At 38.2% G+C, this 27,910-nt stretch overlaps 2 protein-coding genes across 3 annotated transcripts in view; one reads left to right on the top strand and one right to left on the bottom strand.

Moving 5' to 3' along the window:
• The window catches only part of LOC137652281 (rifampicin phosphotransferase-like), a 455,498-nt gene that overhangs the window by 356,466 nt on the left and 71,122 nt on the right, over positions 1–27,910 (top strand). The window lies entirely within an intron of this gene.
• LOC137652278 (ADP-ribosylation factor-like protein 2-binding protein) lies at positions 837–25,683 on the bottom strand. 2 transcript variants are annotated; one of them, XM_068385570.1, is made up of 5 exons: positions 25,586–25,683; positions 21,334–21,482; positions 11,954–12,060; positions 7,636–7,815; positions 837–6,515 (listed from the first exon to the last, which is right to left on the bottom strand). In XM_068385570.1, the coding sequence occupies exons 2-5, from the start codon at positions 21,446–21,448 to the stop codon at positions 6,456–6,458; spliced, it is 462 nt and encodes a 153-aa protein (XP_068241671.1). In that variant the 5' UTR covers positions 21,449–21,482; positions 25,586–25,683; the 3' UTR covers positions 837–6,455. The 2 variants fall into 2 exon arrangements, with proteins under 2 accessions (XP_068241671.1, XP_068241672.1); XM_068385571.1 differs by having other exon boundaries at positions 25,579–25,657.

The raw sequence follows: 27,910 nt of genomic DNA, 5'->3' as shown, positions 1-27,910 counted from the left end.
CTACAAGGAATAAAACATGGCGGCGACGATGGGGCCATCTAGATACTCAAGGTAGTAACGGAGGAAGGGTACCTTGTTAACGGCTCCCCTTCTATTTTTGCCACTTTCCCCCTCGAAGCGAAAACGCTATTCGGGGTGAAGATTGCTGTGTCTTATCAAGATATACGTCCCCTGATATTATGCGATATCCTCGAGAGAAATTTTAAGGATATTCGCGCCAGGAGTTAGAATCCTGGAGATCTAAAGGTAAATTCTCTGGGAATATCACTGTAGTCAAATATACCCTAGGAAGCTACTTATAGGAACCTTCCATCAGGACGACATGGCTATCTAACCCAAAAATAGATTTTTCGCTTCGCTCAAAATCCGTTAATTATTACACAAAATAGCAGAGGAGAGATGCTTACTGTTAAACCCGTTTAGACCATCTTTTCCAAGTGAATTTTATAAGTGCATAGATCATTTTTCCTACGCTTTGCAAATATTTAATTGCAAGGGTCATATTTCATATACCATGTAAATGGACATTCTTCGCATATTCACATGGTATATGAAAATTTGTACAAATATGAATATTTTTATATAATTAATGTAAGTGTAAATTTAGTTACATAAAGATAAATACGTATTGTCTACAATAGCTCAATTTTTATTCTGACAGAACCAACTGGGTATATATTTTATACAGGAAATTTATTCAGCTTTCCATTACTATTGCTTAATAATTTTATAACTAATTAACTCTTGTTATAAAGTTCACATATAGATTATTAAGGACCTCATATGCACTATCATATCAAAAAGTATTTAAGAATCTTGAAAAGAAATAATCAAACTCACTTCTCACAACTTTTATTTTGAAAGTACTCAAATCAAGTTTTGATTTCTTGCGACACAAAATATTTAATATTCTTTTTTATTTCAACTAGGGACAACAAACACATAGGAATCATTACCTCAAAAAAATGCAGTTAACGAGAGAGACTTGAAATACGATAAGTCTCGGCTACAAAAACATATTATTATTATTATTAAAAGCTAAGCTACAACCCTAGTTAGAAAAGCAAGATGCTCCAACAGGGAAAGTAGCCCAGTACAGAAAGGAAACAAGTAAATGAATACAACACAATAGAAGTGATACAATCAAAATGAAATATTTTAAGAAGAGTAACAACATTAAATTAGATCTTTCATATATAAACTATAAAAATAAAAAAAAGCGAAAGATAAATTAGATAGAACAGCATGCACGAATGTACCCTAGAGCAAGTGAACTCTAATCCAAGACAGTGGAAGGCCATGGTACAGAATCTATGGCACTACAGTAAACAAGACTAGAGAACAATGGTTTGTTTTGGAGTGTCCTCCTAGAAGAGCTGCTCATCACAGCTAAAGAGTCTTCTAATTCCCAAAGGACGTGAAGTGCACTTCATAGAATGCATACCATAAAACTTTGTTATAAATCATTACAGATTACATCACTGTAGACATTGCAATGGGCAGCCTATTACCTTCCAATATCTATTGTAGCCATTCACATGTATCTTCCAACAAGAAATTTCATTTAAAACTAAATGTACTACAAAAATGGAGTGCATTACCAACCATTTGACTTCTATATTACCATACTGTACAAATGAATTAAAGTCATATCTAGGGTTTTGACAAATAAAAGAACCAAGACAGATTTACCTGAAATGACACGACAAAGTCTAATTAATACAAATTTCTGTCATTTGATAAGGGATGGCAGAACACTAAAAAAATAAATTTCTTGTGAGATGAATCAAATGTTATCAAAGAATAAATACATTTCTCAATTACCTAATTTCTTTTATCTACTTCCAATCTGTGAAACTATTTTAAAAAAAATCCCCTAGAAACAAAGGCCTAAAGTTACATGCTACAGTGCTGAACAGCAAGTTTTCAAAGCAAAGAATAAGTGTCCTTTTGATTTCTACCCTTTAAAGAACTAATTAAATGTAATTTTTTTTAAACCAAATTTCCTCAGGCTATAATGCAAGCTAACATATGTAGTTACAGTGTAAAGAACTATTCTTTGGCAGTTCGGTAGAAAGCATTATGATTCCTTACATCAAAATGATTCCAGTTGCTCTAGTAACAGCATTTATTTAGAGAACCACATTATCAGGTCCTTATCATTTCCCCTGGAATATAGCTCCAGTATTTCAACAGTCCCTTTCATACACTTATGGTTAGTATATAAAAATGCAAAATGTTTTGGGGGGTACCAGAAAGATATGAAAGCGAGTCATTAATTCTTAAACAATAAATTATGGAATCCCTAGAGAAGGTAGATCTCAGAATTATAGTTTATTTATTTATTTCAGCAAACTAATCCAATTCAAATATCTTTTAACACAGGATTTCAAGTACTGTAAGCATTAAGGTACCAGGTAATAGGGACCAAATGTCAATGTAAATTTGCTGCTAAACCTTAAAAAGGAATTTATTGATCCTTCCTTTCTTATTTCTACTGCTAACCGAATAATAAAGGAAAGCAAGTGGAAAACAATCTTAAATATACAACTAAAATTAGTTCAACTTGCTACTTATCATATGTTACACATAAAAATATGCAAAAATAACTTAATTGTATATATAAAACCATGCAGTATAAAAAATTACTCATTTTGCACTGCAATATTATGAAAATAAATCTTCAAATGCATGAGAAAATGTAAAACTAAACTAACCACTCCTTTAATAATTCTGAACCTTGTCGCATCAAAGTAAAAGACATGACAATATATTCATCAACTTTATCCACATTAAAAGCAATTTATTAAATCAAAACATTGCACATAGGAAACTTTCCAGTTGGCTGGCCACCACATAAAACTATCATTCTACAATCTGCCTACTCAAAAATTATCGGAATCAATATTTGACTCCAAATACGTTTAAATGACTCCACTAAAATTACTATGCTATTTCAAATTTCAATGCAGTACTTTATCACTCCTCAAAAAAAAAAAAAAGTTTATAATTCTCACATAATTGCAAACTGCTATTCATCTAAGATAAAAACTGACAAAGTAAAATCTATGCCATACCTGGAAGAGAGGATGAAAAAAAGGTAACTTTAACAAAAACTGCCATCCTATTTACAGAAGTAAACTGAGCCACATCATCCATCTTTTGATATCATGCATTTGTCAAACCACGTGGGAAAGTGCCAAGAGCAGTGACAAGGATCCAAGCCAGTATATGAAACAATTTTCAGAATTTTTTGGAAAGGTAATGCACAAGCTAAAATGGTTAAAGCAAAACTTCATCGGTACAGTATTGACACACATGAATAACAATCTTAAGTATCGTTTAAAGTGATGATTTTAATTTAGCCTTTTTATTTCTAGTTATTTCCATGTAGCCTAATTTATACATCTTTTTTATCTTCTTGCATAAAGGCCTTCTGATCTGTGGAAGCTTGCCTGGAAAATCAATGGCATTTGTGAATTGTTAGACAAGCCTTTGTGCTTATTTTAAATAATTTAATTATGATAAAAAACATCATCATAATTTACTAAGTGCAACTGATATCACACATAAGAGTGGGTGCGGGCATCTACAGTGACATTGGATTCATGAGAAGAACGACCCTGAGTTGACCGATTACGAAATCGATCACTAGGAGACCAAGGATTGTATTTCCAGTCATGCTTACATGAATGAATATATTGTCACTTTTAAAAGTGAGGAGACCAGTAATTGGTTTCAGCATGGGGCGGCACTCATTAATCTAGCCGACAGTGAGTATACACAGTCCGGTGTGAGGTCGAGCACCAATAGCAGGAGTGTAAGCTCCCGTACCAAGACATCTTCCTCCTCTGGGTCTGTTGTCGTACCGCACAATATCTCTCTCTTTCGCAAAAGAAGAGATCATTGGGGTGTCCAGGAAAAGAGGGAAGAAGGGCGACGCCCTTCATCCCGACCAACAGTACTCATGCACTAGGCATTCTAGAATCAATGCAGTATTGTATAGTGCCCACATCATAATGATGAAATATGGAAGCTTTACTTAAAATTGATAAATGAAAAACAAAAAAGATAAAACAGCCAATCTTTGGTGTTGCTTGTATAGTATTTCCTGGCATTCCAGCTGACTGATTCAATCCATTGAGTTGAAGTCTCACGGGACTCCTGTTGATAGGCCTTCCTAATATCTTTTTTTCATCAGAAGTGCTAGTCTTGCCTACTTACAAGTGGGCGGGGCTTCCCTGTCACCTGCCGATATTAATAACAAACTTGTTGGATTTTAATGATTGTTTCAGTTTTGCTGAAGTCATACTCATATTAAATAACAATAGTTTGTGTATAGTCCTGTGGCAGGGATGTAAATATTTCCTGCATATTGTAGAAAGTAATTAAAAGGACAGCTGCTCCCTTGCAGTCTTGCTTTTTAGCAAAAGGCTAGAGGGCCCACTGCCAATAACTCTGAAAACTGCTGCCCTGCAGTTGGACTATTATGTTAGGCCCACTGCTATTTAACTGGTTTATGACTGCAAGGGCATGCAATCATAAAAAACTCTGCCAAATTATAAACCATGCCTGATGCTATCCCTTAATGTAGGGATAGCGGTGGGAAAGAAGACGACGACTTTTTTTGCGTAGGAACAAATTAAACAACTTCTTGGGTTCATATACGAGGTCCACTGTTGACTAGAATACATCCTAAAACTGAATTTTAGTTGAGTACATTTTTCAAAAGTAACTTTTAACTGTGCAGTTTTTCACAATTTGGTTAAACAATTTTTCAACTATGCATAAACAAACTAGCACATTTTCCAAATTCCTAAAACTCGGCTGAATGCCATCTACAGTACAAAACTTTACTTGCAATACACTCACATATGTAAGATATCAACTTAAACCAGCTCAACTGGAAAAAACTACCATTATAAAAATTCATAAAATAAAACATGTACAGGAAAGTTCTAACTTCAGCAACTAGATTTACTACAGCAAATATCATAAAATTCTAGAGTTTTATGATATCCTACCACAAATATCCTAAGATTCTAACTTTCATTTAGTGTTACCAGAAGCAAACATCTAAAGCCTTGAATGCTGTTTCACCTCTATTCCTAAGAATATTGTATAAAACCTTAATGAATTAAGAGATCTGTGTTTACATGATTTGTACTTTGGTTCTTGGGAGCCTTTGTAGGGTGACGGCCAGATCCGTTTTCATTCATAAAAAATGGGAATATTATAAAGTGGGGTGGACTGTGGCCGTCATTCTAAAATCGAGTTCGTAGAAAACTGGAATATTCTGAACTGTGGCCATCGTTCTAAAAACGATTTTGGCGGGAGAAGCTAACTTAAAAAACCCACCTAACCTATGATAAAAGCTGTATCCTTACCCACGGGGGCTTCGCCCCCCCGGACCCCCCCTTACCTACTACGGGAGCGAGAAGATTCGTGGCCGGAGTAAGAACTCGAGCCACAAATTTTCAGGTAATTTAGGGTTTTCGGCAAATAACATAAAAGTGTGCGTTTAAGCACATATTTAAGATCCGTAGACCATTTCCAAACGTTTTTATTCTATACAAGATAACAGTCGGAGCGATAATAAGCAAATTAGGACGCTTGGCCGTAGCGCTACAAACTACCCGGTTCTTGATCCCTGCACTGCTGTGTACAACAAAGCTAGTACTGTATTATATAATGTAATAAAAAATATATCAAAAGTGACCTAGTTGTGTGTGTGTATATACAATGTACACACTGTATGGTGGCACACAGCAAGACGTCAATTAGATCTCCAGTTATAATGGAATGTTTTCACTTGTAATAACAGATTCAGTTTGGCACATAATGCTTGCAATCTGCTATGTGGTTTGGATTAACTAGCATTAAAAATGCCATGTCACAGAACTAACTAATTGCGCAGTGTTACATACATACATATACCAAGGCACTTCCCCCAATTTTGGGGGGTAGCCGCGGGGGCATAAAAACAATTAGAATAGCGCCAACGCTATCCCTGCGTGTCGTAAGAGGCGACTAAAAGGGACGAGACGAGGGGCTGGGAAACCCCTCTCCTGTATCTACATCCTGTGAGACATCGGCGCAGTGTTGTACATAGAAAATAAAATTGCAATAATGGTTAACAAAAATGGACTTTATACCTTTAGTGTATTCCTTCCGAGATATATATTAATTCTATTCTATGAGATATACTTAAAGGAGGCACTTAGAAAAGTACATACAAAACACTACAATAAGCTTACAAATGAAAGCGCTAACACACATTATCATACGAATTTCTAAAATATACTAACAGGATTTATTGGTCCACTCTTGTATTTAAAATTCTTACCAGCCACAGTGCCGTGCATATGCATAGGTGAACACAAATGCATAGTGAATTGTTATAATGTGGAACAAAATCCCTAAGATCCCTTAATCGCACAATTATTATTTTGCTTCTAACCAAGTCTGGTGACCTGAAGCAAGTCTTCTAGTCTAGAGGAACCACTTTCTTCACTCTGAAATAAAGAAAAAAAGCTCTAAAAATCTATAGATATGAATTAGGTAACAGCCATTTATTTGACTAACATATGAATTCAGAGAGGCTCAATTGATTAGGAATACACACTCATAGTTTTATCAAACAAAATACAGTACTTAACTTTACTTCAGAAGCAGGTCTTCTGAAAACGCTATTTAACTTTTAAAACGACATCTTTGCTTTTATGATCTTAATTGATTATTATTTTATTCTTTATTTATAAATTAAATTGGCATCAATGACCTTAGATGTCAGGATGCCAGAAAACCTCAAATCAATCAATCAATCAAATAAAATGCAGAAGTTTGTCAACTTATAAACATCCAGAGATACAATAAAAAATCCAACTGAAAATGACGAAGATGAAATAAAGAAATAATACTGTAATAAAACAATATTATGTCATACAATACGGTAAGCAAAATAACATTCATGAAAACCTGATATCTATTTCATGTGAAACCATATTTGTTGACTTTTGTAGCTGGAAATGGGGTTCAGATTAGGCATAGCCTAGACTTACAAACAAACATCTTCAAAAACACTAAAAAACACAGAGCTATGAAAACAACACGTCTGAACCTCGCTGGTGCTAGGAAGGAATAAGGGAGGGAGCGTGGGGAAGGGTAGGGGTGGGGGGAGGGTAGTCATAGTAGAGGGCAGTAGTCGGATGTAGAACGGCACCTCGTACTTCCGGGGGATATTGAAGAAGGAGAGGACTAACTGGTGAGGGACCTCTGGTCGTGGTTCTAACATTCCCCAGTTACTAAACCGACATTCAATTAGAGTGAGCAAGCTATGTTTATTCCTGGCATTCCATGCATCTTTTTTCTCTGGTATATTTAGCAGTATTTATGCATAAGAAATGGTGCTATAAGGAGCATTTCACTGGGCGACTCAGGTTCCTCGCCCAGAGATAGATTTTTCCTTCGTCAAAATCCCTTTTTTGGAACCAATTAAGTTTGTAAGTTGAAGACCTTCTGTAAAAATACACTTTGGAAGCTGACCCATTCCTTCTGAAATTAGCCATACAAGAGACCGAACAGGGGCATCTAATGAATGATACTTTTTCAGTTCTACACATAATAAATCTTTACCTGTTTCGTTTCCAGCATGGCTGTCTTGAAAGCTAAGAAGTCGGTAAACGTTAAGAGGAGATCAAAAACTTCTCCGTCAAGAGATCCGCACTGGCTTAATTCTTGCAGGAAAGCTTGCATGCTGAAACTGCTGTCACGTGCCGATAATTCCGTTTCAATGTGACCCTCAATTAGGGAAGTCTGAAATTTCAATATGAATTTCACATAAAAGGCAAATTTTGTATGTCTATACAGTATGCCAAAGTAATACTATATTAAAAATTAAGAAATTATATCTGGCTTTGCAGTCAACTACTAAATTAACTATCAGTAAGCAGCTAACAGTAAATGAAAGGTAATGCATGACAAATTAAACCCGTACAAAAGATTCAGAATGTTCCTAATACAAAATGAATTGTTATGCTATTACCATCTCTTCAGAATAGTGAACAAATAATCTAATCATAACTAAAATAGTTCACTACCACCATGTGAATCTGACACACTTCTATCCAACTTCAAAATTCTGAAAAAGGGACAGTTTAAAGGTCACTTATGAATAGCAGAGGGAAGAGAGACAGGACAATACTCTAGAGACAGCAAAATTCCCTAGAGACTGACCATAATGTATATGATTAGTCCCACAGCCCCCAAATCCACCCAAGCTATGACCAGGGATGGCCAGGTAATGGCTGCTGATGACTCAGCATGTAGACCTATAGGCTCCCCCAAACCCACCATCCTTAGCTCACAAGGATGGTGAGGTTGCAGACAATTCTAGAAACTATCGAGCTTAAGCGGGTCTAAAACTCCCGTCCAACAGATTGCTAGGCAGAGATTGCTATGCTACCAAAAACCTTAGCAAACATGGTCAGTTTAAAGAATGTTGAAACACAAAGTGAAACGGTTCCTTGGGTTATGAAGACGCAATGAAATTGAGAACACTACTGTATAGCCAAATTTTATCATTTCATCTATGTAATTCATCTACAGAGAATGCAGATTCTTACCTCTAAAAAGGGTTAGTGAATCATATACTGTATATTCTTTTTAGTATCATAGGACATTCCATCCCTGCATCCAGTGCCTTCTTACTTAAATATCCCCAGTAAAATATTTTCAATATTTCAAGTGGTTCTAAGAAACTTATTATAAACAACAGCAGTTCTCTAAACTCTTCCCATAAAACCAGTGACTTCTTGAACATGGAGGAGAAAAAGAAGGATGGATGACCAAAGACAAAAAATTAGAGCGAATGGCTGTATGGGCAAGGAACCGAAATAGTTTGGACCTTTTATAGCTTGGAATCAATCTTGAATCATGGAGATCAAGTGTAGATTCTTCATTTTTTATGAAGAATTAGTAGTACTATCGCGTTTACAGCATTTATATCAAGACAGCTACAAATGATTTATGAAGGTTCTCTGATAATAAGCATCAAGTTACCACCTGGGACTGATCTAAATCCATAAAAGAAGAAAAACCTTTCCCACCAAAGTTGTTCCTATTCATAAATTACTAGGCATTGTCTATGTTGGTCATTCTTAAATATTAAATACAAAAATAAAATCTGTATTATGCCATTTTATGCAACCTTACGCTGAACCATTTATACCATAAAAATGGCTTATTTTTTAATTCTACCTAAGAGAATAGAGCCTTATAATCAACATCCTAAAGAGTTATAGCTATAAGATTTTACAAGACATATCTCAGACCCATAGTGCTGCGCATATGTTGAGGTTCAAGGTTGAAAGGCATTGCCTGTGTAATGGTATGTCAAGTGTAATAGTGATGCACTGTATTATTTTGAGTATTAAACTTTTTATTATTCTTAACTATATTTCTTCACTGAATACAAATAACCCACTACTGTATAATCTTTTTGACTCTTTCATAATAAGACTCGTAATAGTAATACAGTAAAGCATGAGTGGTAATATTTACATACTGCAAGTAATGTAAACCAGCGATAAGCTACTAGCAGAACTTGCAAGCAAAAGAAACTCATTGTCAAGAACCAACCACCTTTAGCTGATACCTCATCAACACATTAAACAGTATAATAGAACTTACTTTACTGAGAGAAAGATATAAGGACCTAGACTACCAACTCAGTCCTCTGTCTTGCAACCTAGATGTCTAAAAGAGCATCTAGGAATGAAGGAATGCAAGGGTTTAGCATCAGAAGGATTTAAAGTCATTAAAGAATTTGAGGCTCTACGAGAGGATCTTGATACTCCAAGGTGAACACTCAGAGCCCTTATTGAATGAAATGCTATGAGACTATGACCACTAGACCTGACTATGGAAGGCTGGTTAGGGTAAGCAACCAGGTAGGTAAGTCAGACTTGCCGCCTACAAGCAAAGACTTGTTGGCCTTCTGAGAATAACAAAGGAAGGTAAATAAGTTAAAAACTTTTAGGGCTCATCACTAACAAAACTTGTCTAGTAAGCGAGTATTTAGTATATCATATTGCCAGCAATAATCAACTAGCCTAGTCTTCTGTGGATTTCCCCTTTAACTAAAAACTCAGTTCCATTTTGTTCAACTTAAAACATACTTTCCCTGAGAGGAACAAGGAAAAGCATATCTAAATGTCAAATTTTATAAAAATGAATAATCATAGTAAAGCCTGCCACATTCAAAAGGGTTCACAGTTTACCTGCTTGTTATATGAAAGCACTTAGGGAACCATAAACAGTCTGAAGTACAGGTCATTCAACTGGCAGACTACTCCCTCAAAGATAAAGCAGAAGTAATTTTGGTAGGGCAGACAAACAGTTATTTAAAAGTATTTGTCTTTCAGGTCCACTAAAAATATGAAGTCTTCCTCTCATATGGCAGAATGCATGGAACTTGCCATCGCTATGCTGAACAGAGTTTGATAAATAAACTTGTTCCATTGAGAGAGGTTGAAGACTGGTCCCTAGTTCCCAGTCAACTCCAAAAACCTGGAGAACCGTCTTGAACGACTTTGAGTGCCACCTTCTGCTCCATCCCTTTCACCTTTGCTGCTAAGAACAGAGTTTATAGTGATTTCATAGAGTAACTCTGAAACGCCATTGGATTGTGAGTGAGGGGAGGACAAAAATCTATAAAGGGTAGATAATATTTATCCCTTAGGACTTGTACTACTACCTGCTCTGCTTATTTCCACGTTGCACAGTGGAATCACAGGCATCATCCCATTCACAGCCAGCTGGAGGAGGGGACAGCCAACTTCAGCGTTTCTTTCCTCCTTTTCTGAACTGGACAAGTTGGGCTCTAAAGGATGGAGCACTGTCTGCATCTTTCTAAGAGGAAGAAGCTGCTGGAGATACTAATAGGGCTTTGGAAGCACCTGGAACATATTCCAAAGCCAATCCCAAAGGTGTGATGAAAACCCTCATCTCGCCACAGCTGCCTTCATAGAGTCTGGAGGTAAATGCATCATAGGTAAGGGTACATGGTAATTCACAGCCTTCACACTCAACAGGACCAACTTCCTGTACTTCGTCAAGGTCTCAGGATTTGACAAATCCTGAATACAAGTACAGTACTGCTGTGGCAAAGTAGCCAACTGCACTGAACCACTGCTTGATCTAGTAAACTGCCTGGAGGTTGGCCAAGGAAGAGAATTCCATGGCCAAGGAATTAAGAACCAAGAAGACTGTACTTTCATTCTTGAGTCTCTCCACAGGTAAAACCACATCAACATAGAGACACTATGAGAACAATGGGAAGAGGAGATGGGCCCACACCCCCAGGCACGTAGAATCTCCTCTCAAGAGAATACGAGAGGCAGGATCTTGCTTGACTGGTCAGACCGCAGTGAATTCTCAGGCCCGGGGATCTGAAAATTCACTCTGCCTAAGGCCACGCAAATAAGTTCCGACAATCGCAACTAAAGTAAGGGCTTTGATCTTTGAGGGACACTGCAAATACCAATCAATGACCGTCGAACCCACTATCACAGGAGCCACAGTAGCCTCTCCAAATTTGTGCACTCACGAATAAATGCAAGAGTATTGACAAATGAAAACTCAGTCTCGGTAATCTCCGCTGGTGCTGGACCCAAGTCACAAAAAAAAAAAAAAATGCATAACTCAGAGCACTGTGCAGCTCATTTACTTCATAAAATTTATTAACTGCTGTACCACAAGAATCTATATTACTAAAAACTAAGCTATAACGAAGGCCAGTTAGCATATGAAAAGTAAATTGAAAAGTTTTTACTCCGTATGAACACTGAATAAATCAGCTTTCATTTATTTTATCTCTATAGTTTATTTATATACATTTATATAATTCATTTTCTCATCATATTCAAAACTCAAGAAAGTGTTTAATAGTTACATATTGTTTATATATATCCATGTATTCCAACTTATTCTCTTCTTCATCACTAAACACATAGCAGTGTTTTTTCATAAAATTCTCTCGAAGATTGACAAATTCATCACCTGGAAAAGCAATGCAATAATTCACTATAAAATGTAATGAACAAAGTTTAGCACCTAATCATTGATAAAATTAGTATATCTAGTATGAGAATTTTTGAAAAAATATAAAAAATCAGTAATTATAATAAACAGATTATTGTCACCAATACAGTACAGTAAATAAATTTTAAGACATACTAATTTGTAGATTTCCTAACTACATAAACGTGAGTCCTTTAAAATAGGGAATATTTTCAGCAGGCGGGAATAGCTGTTGGATTAGTTAACGAGGTAGTTCAACAGGTGGTGCATGTGGGCGAGTAGCTCCACCCAGACTCCTGCCAAAAACAGTTCACTTTTGAGCTTTAGATTGGGACAGAGAGTGGTTGTTTACTAATTGTTTGGTGAATCAATGGAACAGTTTAGTTCAGCTCTGGTTAGAGCATTCTCAGGTATGCAGAAACTCTGATCTTGTTTCCTATGTTGGGGTCCATTATGAATTCTGGTCTTTGGATCAGAACTGAGAGAAGTTGTTGTTTACTAATTGTGTGGTAAATCAATGGAACAGTTTAGTTCAGCTCTGGTTAGAGCATTCTCAGGTATGCAGAAACTCTGATCTTGTTTCCTATGTTGGGGTCCATTATGAATTCTGGTCTTTGGATCAGAACTGAGAGAAGTTGTTGTTTACTAATTGTGTAGTAAATCAATGGAACAGTTTAGTTCAGCTCTGGTTAGAGCATTCTCAGGTATGCAGAAACTCTGATCTTGTTTCCTATGTTGGGGTCCATTATGAATTCTGGTCTTTGGATCAGAACTGAGAGAAGTTGTTGTTTACTAATTGTTTGGTAAATCAATGGAACAGTTTAGTTCAGCTCTGGTTAGAGCATTCTCAGGTATGCAGAAACTCTGATCTTGTTTGCTATGTTGGGGTCCATTATGAATTCTGGTCTTTGGATCAGAACTGAGAGAATTTGTTGTTTACTAATTGTGTGGTAAATCAATGGAACAGTTTAGTTCAGCTCTGGTTAGAGCATTCTCAGGTATGCAGAAACTCTGATCTTGTTTGCTATGTTGGGGTCCATTATGAATTCTGGTCTTTGGATCAGAACTGAGAGAAGTTGTTGTTTACTAATTGTTTGGTAAATCAATGGAACAGTTTAGTTCAGCTCTGGTTAGAGCATTCTCAGGTATGCAGAAACTCTGATCTTGTTTGCTATGTTGGGGTCCATTATGAATTCTGGTCTTTGGATCAGAACTGAGAGAAGTTGTTGTTTACTAATTGTTTGGTAAATCAATGGAACAGTTTAGTTCAGCTCTGGTTAGAGCATTCTCAGGTATGCAGAAACTCTGATCTTGTTTGCTATGTTGGGGTCCATTATGAATTTGGGTCAGTTCAATTGTGTTGTAGAGTGGGTGTCTAGCAAAACGCAGTTTGGAGCGATCATACGCTTTTTTCCTAAACGTCTTTACCTCTCATTGATAGTGCCAAGAGCAATAATAGACCCTCTGGTTTTTGAGGAGTTAGAAAGACATTGATTAAATAGATTTAGAAGATATATTAAGGCTCATAAGATCCTTCTATATTGATGTCTTCTTTTCTGTATTTCAGGTTGCCAAATGCAACTAAAATTTGGGATACCTGTAGTAGAATAAGTCAACTCGGGTACCTGAACCTCTTATTGGCTACCGTTTCTGGACCAAGCACCAGTGTTTAGCCAGTGACTTGGTGATTAAAGGTGTAGGTACAGCTTAAGAAAGTACCAAATCTATATCACAAAATGATATTTTAATTATAAAATAAATTTTTGAATATACTTACCCGGTGAATATATAATAGCTGCAACTCTGCGGCTCGACAGAAAACACTCTCAAAAAACTCGCGAGCGATCGCTATGAAGGTTGCGGGTGTGCCCACCAGCGCCAACTGTCGGCCAGATACCACTCTTGCATGTAAACAAACCCTTCAATTCTTCTCGTCCCGCTGCGTCTCTATTGGGGAGGAAGGGAGGGTCATTTAATTTATATATTCACCGGGTAAGTATATTCAAAAATTTATTTTATAATTAAAATATCATTTTTAAATATTTAACTTAGCCGGTGAATATATAATAGCTGATTCACACCCAAGGCGGTGGGTAGAGACCAGAGTTAATTAAGTTTACAGCGTATAAGCTAAGAGTTTTTTCATTTTGACAGTTATCAATATAACAAAACCAAAATATATAGGTACCTGGTAAGGAAGTTGACTTAGACGATTACTCTGCCTTGTAAGTCTGTCTTCCTCACGGAGCCCAGCGATCCTCTTAGGATGCTGAAAGACTCCCAGGAGCTGAAGTATCAAGGGTTGCAACCCATACAACAGGACCTCATCAAACCCCTAATCTGGGCGCTCTCAAGAAATGACTTTGACCACCCGCCAAATCAACCAGGATGCGAAAGGCTTCTTAGCCTTCCGAACAACCCATAAAACAATATTAAAAACATTTCAAGAGACAGATTAAAAGGATATTGGAATTAGGGAAGTGTAGTGGTAGAACCCTCACCCACTACTGCACTCGCTGCAACGAATGGACCCAGTGTGTAGCAGTCCTCGTAAAGAGTCTGGACATCTTTTAAGTAAAATGACGCGAACACTGACTTGCTTCTCCAAAAAGTCGCGTCCATAATACTTTGCAGAGATTTATTTTGCTTGAAGGCCACGGAGGTTGCTATATCTCTAACTTCGTGCGTCTTAACCTTAAGCAAACATCGGTCTTTCTCATTCAAGTGAGAATGAGCTTCTCGTATTAAAAAAATCTGATAAAATATGACAAAGCATTCTTTGACATAGGCAATGAAGGTTTCTTAACTGAGCACCATAATGCCTCAGATTTCCCTCGTAATGACTTAGTACGAGCTAAATCAAACTTAAGAGCTCTAACAGGACATAATACTCTTTCCAGTTCGTTGCCTACGATCTCTGATAAGCAAGGAATATCAAAAGATTTAGGCCAAGGACGAGAAGGCAGTTCATTTTTGGCCAGGAAACCAAGTTGAAGTGAACAAGTGGCTTTTTTCTGTAGAAAAGCCGATGTTCTTACTGAAGGCATGAAGTTCACTGACCCTTTTAGCCGAAGCCAAGCACACTAGGAAAAGTGTCTTGAGGGTGAGATCCTTCAGGGAGGCTGAATGTAATGGCTCAAACCTGTCTGACATGAGGAACCTTAGGACCACGTCTAAGTTCCATCCAGGAGTTGCCAAACGACGTTCCTTAGAGGTCTCGAAAGACTTAAGGAGATCTTGGAGATCTTTATTGTTGGAAAGATCTAAGCCTCTATGTCGAAAGACCGAAGCCAACATGCTCCTGTAGCCCTTAATCGTGGGAGCTGAAAGGGAGTGAACCTTTCTCAGATGTAAAAGAAAATCTGCTATTTGGGCTACAGAGGTACTGGACGAGGACACAGATGCTGACTTGCACCAGTCTCGAAAGACTTCCCACTTCGACTGGTATACTCTAATGGTAGAAGCTCTCCTAGCTCTTGCAATCGCACTGGCTGCCTCCTTCGAAAAGCCTCTAGCTCTTGAGAGTCTTTCGATAGTCTGAAGGAAGTCAGACGAAGAGCGGGGAGGCTTTGATGGACATTCTTTACGTGGGGCTGACGTAACAGATCTACCGTTAGAGGAAGACTTCTTGGAAAGTCTACCAGCCATTGAAGTACCTCGGTGCACCACTCTCTCGCGGGCCAGAGGGTAGCAACCAACGTCAACCTTGTCCCTTCGTGAGAGGCGAACTTCTGCAGTACCTTGTTGACTATCTTGAATGGTGGGAATGCATATAAATCCAGAAAAGACCAATCCAGTAGAAACGCGTCTATGTAGATTGCTTCTGTATCTAGGACTGGAGAGCAATAGATTGGTAACCTTTTGGTCAACGAGGAGGCAAAGAGGTCTATGGTGGGTTGACCCCAAGTAGCCCAAAGACTCTTGCCCACGTCTTTGTGGAGGGTCCATTCCGTGGGTATCACCTGACCCCTCCGACTGAGACAGTCTGCCAAGACGTTCAAGTCCCCCTGGATGAATCTCGTCAACAGGGAGATGCCTCGAATTCTTGACCATAAGAGAAGGTCCCTTGCGATCTCGAGCAGCGTGAAGGAGTGTGTGCCTCCTTGCTTGGAGATGTACGCCAAAGTTGTGGTGTTGTCTGAGTTGCCTCTACCACTAAGTTTCGAAGAAGCTTTCTAATATCATCAAGGCCAAGTGGACTGCTAATAGCTCCTTGCCGTTGATGTGCATGCTCTTCTGACTTGAGGTCCACAGACCCGAGCATTCCCGACCGTCCAGGGTCGCACCCCAACCCAAATCCGACGCGTCTGAGGACAACACGTGGTTTGGGTTCTTGACTGCTAGGGATAGTCCCTCTCTCAGACTGATATTGCTGTCCCACCATTTCAGGCATGCCTTTACTGGTTCGGAGACTGGGAATGATACCGTCTCTAATGTCTTGTCCTAGTTCCAGTGAGAGGCTAGATGGAACCGGAGAGGCAGAAGGTGTAGTCTCCCTAGTGAGACAAACTGCTCCAGGGATGAGAGAGTCCCTACGAGACTGTTCCAACTCCTGACTGAATAAACGTTTCGTTTCAGCATTAGTTGGACTTCGAGCAGGGCTTGACTGCGAATCTCCATCCCCAAATATAGAATAATCTGGGATGGGATCAGTTGGGACTTTTAGGTTGACCAAAAGTCCCAACTCCCTGGCCAGACTCAACGTCCAATGTAGATCCTGCAGACAGCGAAGACTGGAAGATGCTCTGAGAAGCCAGTCGTCCAAGTATAGGGAGGCTCGGATCCCCGATAGATGGAGGGATTATGCCACATTCCTCATGAGCCTCGTAAACACGAGAGGCGCAGGACTGAGGCCAAAGCACAGGGTTCGAAACTGGTACCCCACATTCCTGTAAACAAACCTCAGAAACGGTTGGGAATCCGGGTGTATAGGAATGTGGAAGTATGCCTCCTGAAGGTCGAGAGAGACCATCCAGTCGCCTTCCATAAATGCTGTCAAGACAGCCTGGTAGACTTCATCGTGAAGTTTGTCTTGACAATGAACACATTGAGCGCACTTGCCTCTTACGTACTCCTGCAGTGAACATGGCTGCCAAATCATGGAGCCATCCCTGAGGGACTTGTTCCTGCAGAGAACGTGGCTGTCAGATCATTGGAGCCATCCCTGAAAGCCTTGTTTATGCATGACATAATTGTACAGCAAAACTTCAAAGGCTCGAAAATAGCTGTGAAGTCGACCTGTAAAATCTTGGAGCGTCTCATGGCCAGGCGCCAGGGAGAGTCTATGAGGTTTGAGAAGTCTATCTGGGCAGAGGCAGGAACTCCCAAGCCGAGAACTTCTCTCGTGTCATATCAGACTCTCGCTCTATAAGCCAGTTTAAAAGAAGGGAAAGCAAAGGCTGTCTCCCCCAAACTCCTCCTGGTGATAAACCAGTCGCCTAGCAAACGTAAAGCTCTCTTAGAAGAGCGAGAGAGCACTAGCTTATAAAACAACGGCTTCGAAGTAGCTAGGCCTAGTGTAAGCTCTGACGTTTAGGCGAACGAGGAGCAGCAGTTACAAAAAGATCCGGACAAAGATCCTTAAAAATCAGCATGATTTATTTAAAGTCCATAGAGGGCTAAGCAGCTTTAGGCTCCTCTCCGTCTGACAGAGTCCTCAAGGGAATATCAGTAGGAGGGGGAACAGCAACTTCCTCATCTGAAGGAACCTTGTCCGACAATAGCCGAGTCTCAAGCAAGGGAGAGACCTACCGTGGTGGCAATGCTTTACAAGCAGAGTCCACACGCACTGGTGCATTAGTAGCGGACCAGGACGCAACGTCATGTAACTGCTTGACAGTCTGTGAACTGTCAACAACAACAGGTGCGTGAGGACGCACAGCGTCCACTCGAGACTGCTTTGACCGCCTAGACTGAGCAGTCAAAACAACTCTAGAATGCGGAGGTTGACGCTCAGCGTCAAAACAAGTCAACTCCGATTGTTGGCGAACGTCCTGAACGTCAACAGGAGCATCAGCAAGTGGCCTAACGTCCAAATGTGGCTGAAAATCCACACGAGACCGCATCGAGTGTGGTTCTAAACAACCTGACTGACGTGACTTGGCTACGCCAACGTCAACAGGACGCACAAAGGAACGTTAGGGTGGCTGAAGGCCAGGATCTCGATGAGATAAACGGCTAGGCTCAACGGACTTATCGGCAGAATAGTCTTCCATAAGGGAGGCAAGCTTATTCTGCATGTCTTGCCGTACAACCCATTTAGGATCAACGGGAATGGTTGCGGTAAGAGACGAGGGTAACGTCTGTGACCGCAAAACCTTGCCTACAAAAAGACTCTCGGAGTCTGTGTTACGCTTTTGTTAGGCGGCGAGCAGTCTTCCGATGACTGCATAGGGTCAGAGCTGTCCTAATAGTTAAAACCAGGACGCTGGACCTGTCCTGAAAGGACTGACTTTCGCTTAAAGGGCCTCGAAACCTTGTTCCACGGTTTCTTATGCGAAAAGCCTTCGGATGACGAGGAGAAAATCGTCTCTCTCGCCTTATGGTAGGGGTGATCTTGGTAAGATACACCTGATACCATAGAGGGAACGTCTGTTCGCTGATCAAGGCCTCTCAAACCCATAAGTCGTACGACATTACTTCTCCCCTGGGCTTGGGAGCTTGCAAGAGGTCCCGGACTAGGCGAACGACAGGCACGAACAGACGAACCCTCGGTCGCAACACTGATAACACTTTGCGCAATATCACTTTATCACTACGATTTTCTGTTTTGCACTTATTTCACTGAAATCGAATTTTTTAACAATTCACATTAGGTATGAATAAAACTGATTTCTACCTGAAGCACGCAATTCTACCCTCATCAAAAGGTTGTAATTGCGAAATCAGTCGTATAATGTAAGCACATTAATACCAGCAAAAAACAGTAAACATATTTTAAGATAAAAAAAAAAAAAAAAAATCAGTGGCTGGGGAAGAGACTAAACACTATTTCATTCAAAACTACGTTTTCAATCTCTCACCGTACAGTGCCTTGGGACGAGAATAAAAACTAAAAACGTTTTATCCTTTCTCCCCGTACAGAGACTAGGGACGAGAGTAACTCGAGAACAACGTTACTCGCTTGGGACGAGATAAAGATCGGAACGTTCTCTCTCCGTCTCTATCTCTCTCTCTCTCTCTCTCTTGATTTCGCACCGAAGAGAAGAGCCCACTTACCTTTCGTCAATAAACAGGTTATTTGACCAAAGGAAAAAACTGAAAGGTTTTTCAATTAAAAGTTCCTTTAAAATAGTCTTTAAAACATTTAAGCTTTGAAAGAAAAAAGAACAAAACGTCAGAATCGATTTACTCTTTCTGCAAAGTGAAACCGTGATACTCTCTCTCTCTATCGTAACGATAGAGCGCAAACTGCGTAGCATAAATAAACTAAACGTTAGTACATCTTTGAAACAGTACGAAGACTATTCAAAGAAAAAACTATCATAAAATATTTACTAAAAATATTTCATTTAATAAGTTTTAAATCATTAGCTCTGTAAAAGTTATTTACGATTGAAAAGGGCTCAACGTTGTTTAACTTCGGTTTCCAAGTTAGGACCGCCTACTCTCAGGAAAGGTCGCATATAAACAAATCATTAAAATTTATTTTGATGTTTATTATAAATGGAAAGCTAATCGAAGAGGCCTAATAAAGGCGGTTGAGATATAAAATATATACAGGAAAATCTATAATTAATTTATAACGTGATAAGATAAATGCTAAAAGCCTAAAACACACTTCCGTCTAAGGGAAGGGTCGGCCATTTAAAAGTCAAAGAAAGTCCATACTCTCTCTCTTGTCATCAAAAATTAAATCTATTCAAAAACGAGTTCAAGATTTAAGATGAAGATAAAACACCGGCACTGCGAAAGCTCAAACCAAAATGAAGTACTTCACCAAATATGTTGAGAAAACTCCAGGTTCTACGGCGAGTATTGATACGTCTTGTCGTCAACGTCGACAGAGAAGAATTGAAGGGTTTGTTTACATGCAAGAGTGGTATCTGGCCGACAGTTGGTGCTGGTGGGCACACCCGCAACCTTCATAGCGATCGCTCGCGAGTTTTTTGAGTGTGTTTTCTGTCGAGCCGCAGAGTTGCAGCTATTATATATTCACCGGCTAAGTTAAATATTTAAAAACATGTAATTCAATCTTGTTTAATGTACAAGATGTTTAGGATCTATGTCAACAGTAGTACATAGGTTACCCAAGTTATTTTTTGTATGGTTGGCATAGAAATATGAGAGATAAGTTATACAGTTTTCTCTCATATTTCTGTGATAACTGTTTTGTGATTAGGTAAAGATTTGTGATAAATACTAAAGGAAAGTTTTTAGCTTTATAAAAGGTAAAGCATTTAAAACTGACTCAGCATTAAAGGCAAACATTGAATATTAATAATGACTCTACAAGGCACTAGAAGAGTTGGAAGAACCAGGCCTACATGGCTGAGGACTAAGAAGCGTGAAGTAGGAGAGGATGAATGGAGGAATATTGATTTAAAAGCTCAAGATAGACGACTGGTGAAATCCAACTGAGGCTCCTTGTGTCAATGGACTTAGGAGGAGATGATGATGATGATATGAGATGAGATGTATTAAGTTGGAGTATGATTTAGTTTTAAAATTAGTTATTTATTTAAATAAATATAATCCTAATGGTAACATTTATCATTTAAATGGTTACCTATTAGTTATCTAATTGTGCTCACCCCGTTGTGCCAACTTTTGGGCATCTCAGGGGAGAGCGCGATGGGGAAGGGTGGTAGTGGTTGTTTTTCGTTAAAGGTCGGAAAGCCGGTGGCTTCGTTTGTCAAACCACAATAGCTACCTGGTAAGTACTTAAATAATACATTTCATTAATAAAATTACGTTTTATAAGCATTCTTCGTTATAACTGCAATGCAGTACTAGGTAATGGAGAAAATAAGTACAGTAGCAGCTTTTCCAGAAAAAGGAAATATATAGAGGATGAAGAACAGAAGATAATTATTAAACTTGATACACAATCAGAGCCCGCAATGTTAAACCATAAGGTAGAATTTTGGTTGCATACAAAAACTAGGCAGAATTTAGTATAGAATACCAGTATACAGATAAGTGTACAGTACTGTACTAGAATATTTTCAACTACTGTACAGTATAAAGATTTTGTAATTTATCTTATTGTACTATATAAACTTTCATGAATAATTAACTATAGATACTCACTTAAGATAATATCTTCAATATCACCAACTAAGCAATCAAAGTGTCGTGTAGCTTCGGAATCGTCAGAAAACAAAATTTCCTCTTTTTCCTCGCCAATACCAGCCATTGCCATCATAGAATGAGCAAACAATAGCGCTTTGCAATGTTTCCTGTAAAACATGAAAGGTATTATGTAAAATCAATATGATTATTCAAATTCAACACACAAGACTTCCAACCTAATGTATCCCCATGCAAGTAATTTTGGAAAGCCGTTATTGTACGTAGTTAGTCTTTTTATTTTACAAGTATTTTATACAGTACTGTACTTAAAAATAAGTTTTCATACCACAAAATGCTAATGTTTAAAGTAATTTGTATTTTTCCCTTCAAACCTGATTTCAGAGAAACTGTAATGGCTGCTTAAATTTATAAAAAGGTATTAATTGTCATTCCTCTGCGGATAAGGGAGTCATGACTCTCCTTTCTCCACTTATCGACGGTGATCTCTCGTCCTTCGGAGGGAGAGAGCTGTATCTTGTCCCACATGTTGCGAGTGTATCTATCCTCTTTAGATTCCAGTTTGCCCTCTGGTTCGCCAACTTATGCACCAGATACATTACCGCCTTTGCTCCTGATAGAATAAGGTCAGTGTACTTCTTTGTCTCCGGATTAGCTAAATCCTGTGACGAGGCATAGTACTGTACCCTGTTGCTCCAGACCAGTGGTTGATCCAACTTGTAGCCTAAAGGGTGGCCATGGAGGAAGCTTCCATGGCCATAAACTTCAGACGCCGAGAACAAGGTGCTCTAGTATTTGACCATGCTTGTCCGCAGTGGTGCCTGTCATCAGCGCTGCTGTTGCTAGATATATTGCAAGAGGTGATGGTACCGGTTCTTCCAGTAAATCAAATTTTTGCATCCGAAAGGGCTGAAGACAGGATTTTGTAGGATCAGCTTGAGCAGAGTGACTTCTTAGGCCTGAAGACTTGCAAATTAACGCTGAAACAGCAGTTATGTCAAGACAGTCCTCCTGATTGGGCGTCATGTGCCTCGATTACCCTTTTTTCTTCTTTCTTGGCAGCCAGGTCCTCTGAATGGTCAGCAGGGAAAGAGCAAGGTGCAAGAACTGAAGAAGAGGAGGGGAGAAGGCAGGCACTCCTCCTTCACTGAAGTCAAGGATTTCTGGGCTAACTCTCTGCGGCGGGCGAAGGAAGCTCCTCTTTTCTCCGCTGCAGGTAAAGGAGGCTCACAACATAGCTCGCCTCTGCAGATGGAACAACAAAAGGGGAAACAGCAGAAAAAAAAAGACTTCTGCATGTAGAAGCTGCTAGAACCTCAAGGAGTTTCTTTGTCAAAGGGTCACCATCAATCCCAGTGAAGGCAGACCACAGCAAACCAAGTGCCAGGTCCTTGAAGGAGTCGTCAATAGCAGTCACAGAGGCAGCAGTGCTTTAAGAAAGAGGTTGTGGGGTATTACTTTAGCTAGTGGAAGGGAATGCTTCTGTCTCGCTCAAAGAACTCCTCTAAGGCAGGAGGGGGAACTCCCTTCTTTCCTCCAGCAGACTTAGCCTCAGAGGAAGAATGGAATACAAAAGGTTTGGCACCTGAAGGAGGGATGAAGGAGCTCGAGTGTCTCTTCAGCATCAGCTTGGGCATTGCCAAGTCCAAGGCCGATGAATCGCTCTTCAACTTCTCCCTCTTAGTAAATTAATCCATCGTACAGGACGACACTCCATGCACTTGGAACAGGAGGAAGCCTGCGAGCAGTCATGCCCCTTGCAGAAGTTATACAATTGATGACGATCAGTGTCGGCTTAATCATTTAGCAGCCACATCCTTGGTCGGGCTTGCCAGGGCAAAGCTGCATGTTTGCCCACGGAGTAGATATCATCAACAAACAATCTGAAAAGATATACAGTAGTACTGCAGAAAATCATAAATTAAACCAAAGCAGGATGTGAGGAGAGTATGTCAAAGCATCATTGCAGTCAAAATCAAAGTGATGGTACCCAACTGGAAACTACGTTTACCTTATTGAAAAGCTTAACGACAGTTTCAAGCATCACTGAAGTTATACTTCCATTAAGGGTTGAAGATTTGTATTGCGTTTAGGAACAAAATAGTTTTGAAACTTGACAAATTGGAAAGAGAATTGAAAGGTAAAACAGGCACAAACTAGCCTCACAATTGAGTTACAGTACTGATATTAAGTAGACTTCACACTGTCAAACTCGGATTGATAAGTGATGTTTGAATGTGTGAATGGGTACAGTGTTTAGTTGTCAAACACGTTGGTCCAACAGTTTGAAGAAAGCCTGATTGAGCCTGACTTTTGTGGGCAGGGCTTCTCATTCATCCACAAACCGTTTGCATCTGAGAACAAGTGTCAAACATCAAACACGTCAGTAGATCTATATAAGTTTCTTCGTTCATCCTCAAGTAATTATGCCAGTTATCTGGCCCTAATTTCAAGTCATCAAACAAGTTGGTATGAAAATTGATCTCTTTTTAACAGCCAGTCCTTCATCCATTTTGATCTTTTTCCTTAGTGTGTCCATTAACCCAATGGCAATCAAACCCTTCTAGACGAGAGGCCTGAATTTTCTTCACAAACAGCGCGTGTCACAATGAGCCAAGGCCTGAGGTTTGATGTACGCTTGGTTTGACTGTCGACGCCTCTTCATATTGTTTGACAAGCTAGTTGGCCAACCAGGTTTGACGAACGGTTTGATTGTGTAAAAGCCCCTTTAAGTTTTTAGATCAGAGGGAAAGGATCACCTCAGGAAATGCCGAGTCAAACCATTAGAAAATATTTCCCTGACAGCTATACAGTAATGGGGTGTATGTATGATAGCGGCCACCTGTACGTATGATGATAGCTTTCTAAGAATACGGCAGTGTAAGGGGGTAACGCCCCCCTGTTAGGTAAGTAGGTACGGACACAGCTTGTAGGTTAGGTTAGGGGGGAAAGTTGTGATTAGTTGATGTCCATTTTTATTCCACAAGGGAGGAACTGGTCGCTGACATACAAAGGCTCCAAGAGATATGTCTTAACCTACGTCAACCTCACCTAACCTTGCTGAGGAAATGTCTTTATTTGGGTGGGGGGGGCTAAAGTCCCTACGATCGCCTAACCCAAATACCTCTAGTTGAACAAGCTAACGGATGCGTCCGCCGTTCTACAAACTATACTAAACTATACTGGATAGCCTACTCATATAGGCTAATGAACCAATAATGATGGTTAAATTGTATAAAACAAAATAAGGAGCCGTTGTATATCAGGGGCCAGTTCCTTACGCGTTCATTAAAAATGGACACGAACCAACCTAAATGTTTCACCTAACCTAACCTACAACCCGTGTCCTTACCTACTTACCTAACGGGGAGGCTAACACCCACCCTGCGACCCCCCTTACACTACCATATTCTAAGTTATCCATAATGATACATAGAGGTGGCCGCTATCATACATACAACCCCAAAATAACCAATGGGAAACAGATATAGTTCATATATATGTAAAGAAATTATTGCTTTTAAATATCTGTAAAATTTATCATCCTGGCGAGTTATGCATGGCTAGGTGTACATAGCTATAAAATAATGCAATTTGATATGGAAATATTGTTTAAAACCAACCAATTACTCAATTAGAATTTACAAAATAACCAATGGGAAACATATATTTCATATATATATATATATATATATATATATATATATATATATATATATATATATATATATATATATGTAAAGAAATTATTGCTAATAAATATCAGTAAAATTCATCATCCGGGCGAGTTATGCATGGTAAGGTGTGCATTCCCATAGGTATGCATAGCTATTCAAGAATGCAATTTTATATTAAAATATTGTTTAAAACCAACTAATTACTCTATTAAAATATGTAAAATATGTGAAATAATTAGGTGATTAAATATCAGTAAAATTTATCATCCTGGCGAGTTATGCATGGCTAGGTGTGCATTCCTGCATAGGTATGCATAGCCATAAAATAATGCAATTTGATATGAAAATATTGTTGAAAACCAACTAATTACTCTATTAAAATATGTGAAATAATTAAAGAAATGATTGCTATTAAATATCAGTAAAATTTATCATCCTGGCGAGTTATGCATGGCTAGGTGTGCATTCCCGTATAGGTGTGCATTCCCGCATAGGTATGCATTCCTATATAGGTAAGCATAGCTATAAAATAATGCAATTTGATATTAAAATATTGTTTAAAACTAACTAATTACTCTATGGAAATAAGTGAAATAATTAGGTGATGTTCGCCTCGACACTTTCAGATTCTCGTCCTAAAACAGCTGTTCAGAAGAAATTATTTGTATCGTTATATACGGGTTATATAAAGTATAATTTCAGATGTTATATTCTATTCATTTAAATAATTTATCGCTTAATTGTTCTTTGTGTTGATCTATTAGACTATTTGGTATAATAAATTTAGCATAATTATAGTAGATATTTATTATTACTTTAATTTTAATTATTTTACTGAATAAGTATTTAGATAAGTATTTCTAATGTTTACATCTCTTCTTTAAAATGCTGTTTGGGAAGGCTAGTCTCGACCCTGAACCTGAATTATTATAATTATTATTATTTTATTATTATTATTTGCTAAGCTACAACCTTAGTATGAAAAGGCAAGATGCTATAAGCCCGAGGGCTCAAACAGGGAAAATAGCTCAGTGAGGAAGGGAAATATGGAAATTAACTATATAAGCTAGAACGAGCAATGAATAACAATATGAATTGAGCAAAGTTATATTATTATTATTATTATTTGCTAAGCTACAACCCTAGTATGGAAAAGCAGGATACTATAAGCCCAAGGGCTCCAACAGGGAAAATAGCCCAGTGAGGAAAGGAAGTATGGAAATAAACTCTATAAGCTAGAACGAGTAATGAATATTATTATTATTATTATTATTATTATTATTATTTGCTAAGCTACAACCTTAGTATGGAAAAGCTGGATGCTATAAGGCCGAGTGCTCCAACAGGAAAAATAGCCCAGTGAGGAAAGGAAATATGGAAATAAATTCTATAAGCTATAAGGAGTAATAGATATCAATGTAAGATCAGTAAGCAGTTAAAATAATGTCATATAAAATCTGAAGAGTCTAGTGTGCCTGAGTGTACCCTTAACCAAGAGAACGATTGGAGTAATTTTATTATTACTATATATGAATGAATGTAAGTGAATTGATAAACAGTAAAAAAAATGAGGGGTTGTAAAGGTTTTCCTAATAAAAAGAAAGGCGAATGTTCCTCGCATTGCATGCCATACGTATAATATACATAATTCATAGTAAATATGCATATCTGAGCAAGAATATCTGCATTTTTATTGTATGCACTGCCTGAAAATAGTTGATATAAGCAAAGTAAAACAAAGAACATTTTAAAACGATTTTTTGTTCAATTTTCCTATGTTAATTCAAAGAAAAATAGCAGGAAATGTTTGTAAAATACAAAATAAGTGCTGTTATGCAAAACATACAGTATTTGTTTGTCATATACATCTCTTTAAATATTGGAAAAAAGCATAGAGCGTACTGGACTTTAACTGTTAAATATTCGCTTTAATATCCAAGGATTTCATGAACAAAAATTTTTTAACCTTCTTCCTGACAGCTCGTCCTGGTTATTATTATTATTATTGTTGTTGTTGTTGTGTATTATTTTATTATTATTATTATTATTATTATTACTTGCTGAGCTACAACCCCAGTTAGAAAAGCAGGATGCTATAAACCCAAGGGCTCCAACAGGGAAGTAACCCAGTGAGGAAAGGAAATAAGGAAATAAACTACAAGAGAAGTAATTAACAATTAAAATAAAATATTTTAAAAACAGAACAACAGCCAATAAATCTTTTATATATAAATTATCAAAATTTAAAAAAACAAAAATAAAAAAACAAGAGGAAGTGAAATAACAATGTGGACAATAATACATATTACTGCCTCTGTACCATGGTCTTCTACTGCCTTGGGTTAGAGTTCTCTTGCTTGAGGGTACACTCGGGCACACTATTCTATCTAGTTTCTCTTCATCTTGTTTTGTTAGTGTACATAGTTTGTATGAGAGATATTTATTTTAATGTTATTCTTGATTTTTCTTTTTTTCCTTTCCTCACTGGGCTATTTTCCCTGTTGGGGCCCCTGGGCTTATAGCATCCAGCTTTTCCAAGTAGGGTTGTAGCTTAGCAAGTAATAATAATAATAACAACAGTTAGAAAGTTTCTGGGCGCCATGATGACGTCATCTGAACTGTTTTGTTTACACTTTTTCCTGTTTGCTCTTCGAACCGCGAAACCGTAGCTCGCCATCATCGGCTGGGGGGTTGGCAAAAACCTTGAGCGAGAAATGACTAGTGTGATTTCAGCATAATAATTCAGTGGGGGGGGGGGTATTACTCATAACGTCTGAAATATGTATTGGTTATTGAGACTTCTTGATGATTATAAGATATTGAATCTGTACTATGTACTTTGAATTTCACTTCTTATATATATATATATATATATATATATATATATATATATATATATA

Source organism: Palaemon carinicauda, chromosome 13 (genome assembly GCF_036898095.1).
Source record: "Palaemon carinicauda isolate YSFRI2023 chromosome 13, ASM3689809v2, whole genome shotgun sequence".
In the NCBI taxonomy this organism is placed as follows: domain Eukaryota; kingdom Metazoa; phylum Arthropoda; class Malacostraca; order Decapoda; family Palaemonidae; genus Palaemon; species Palaemon carinicauda.
Note: the sequence above shows the minus strand (reverse complement) of the source record. Positions and strands in the feature narration are given on the sequence as shown.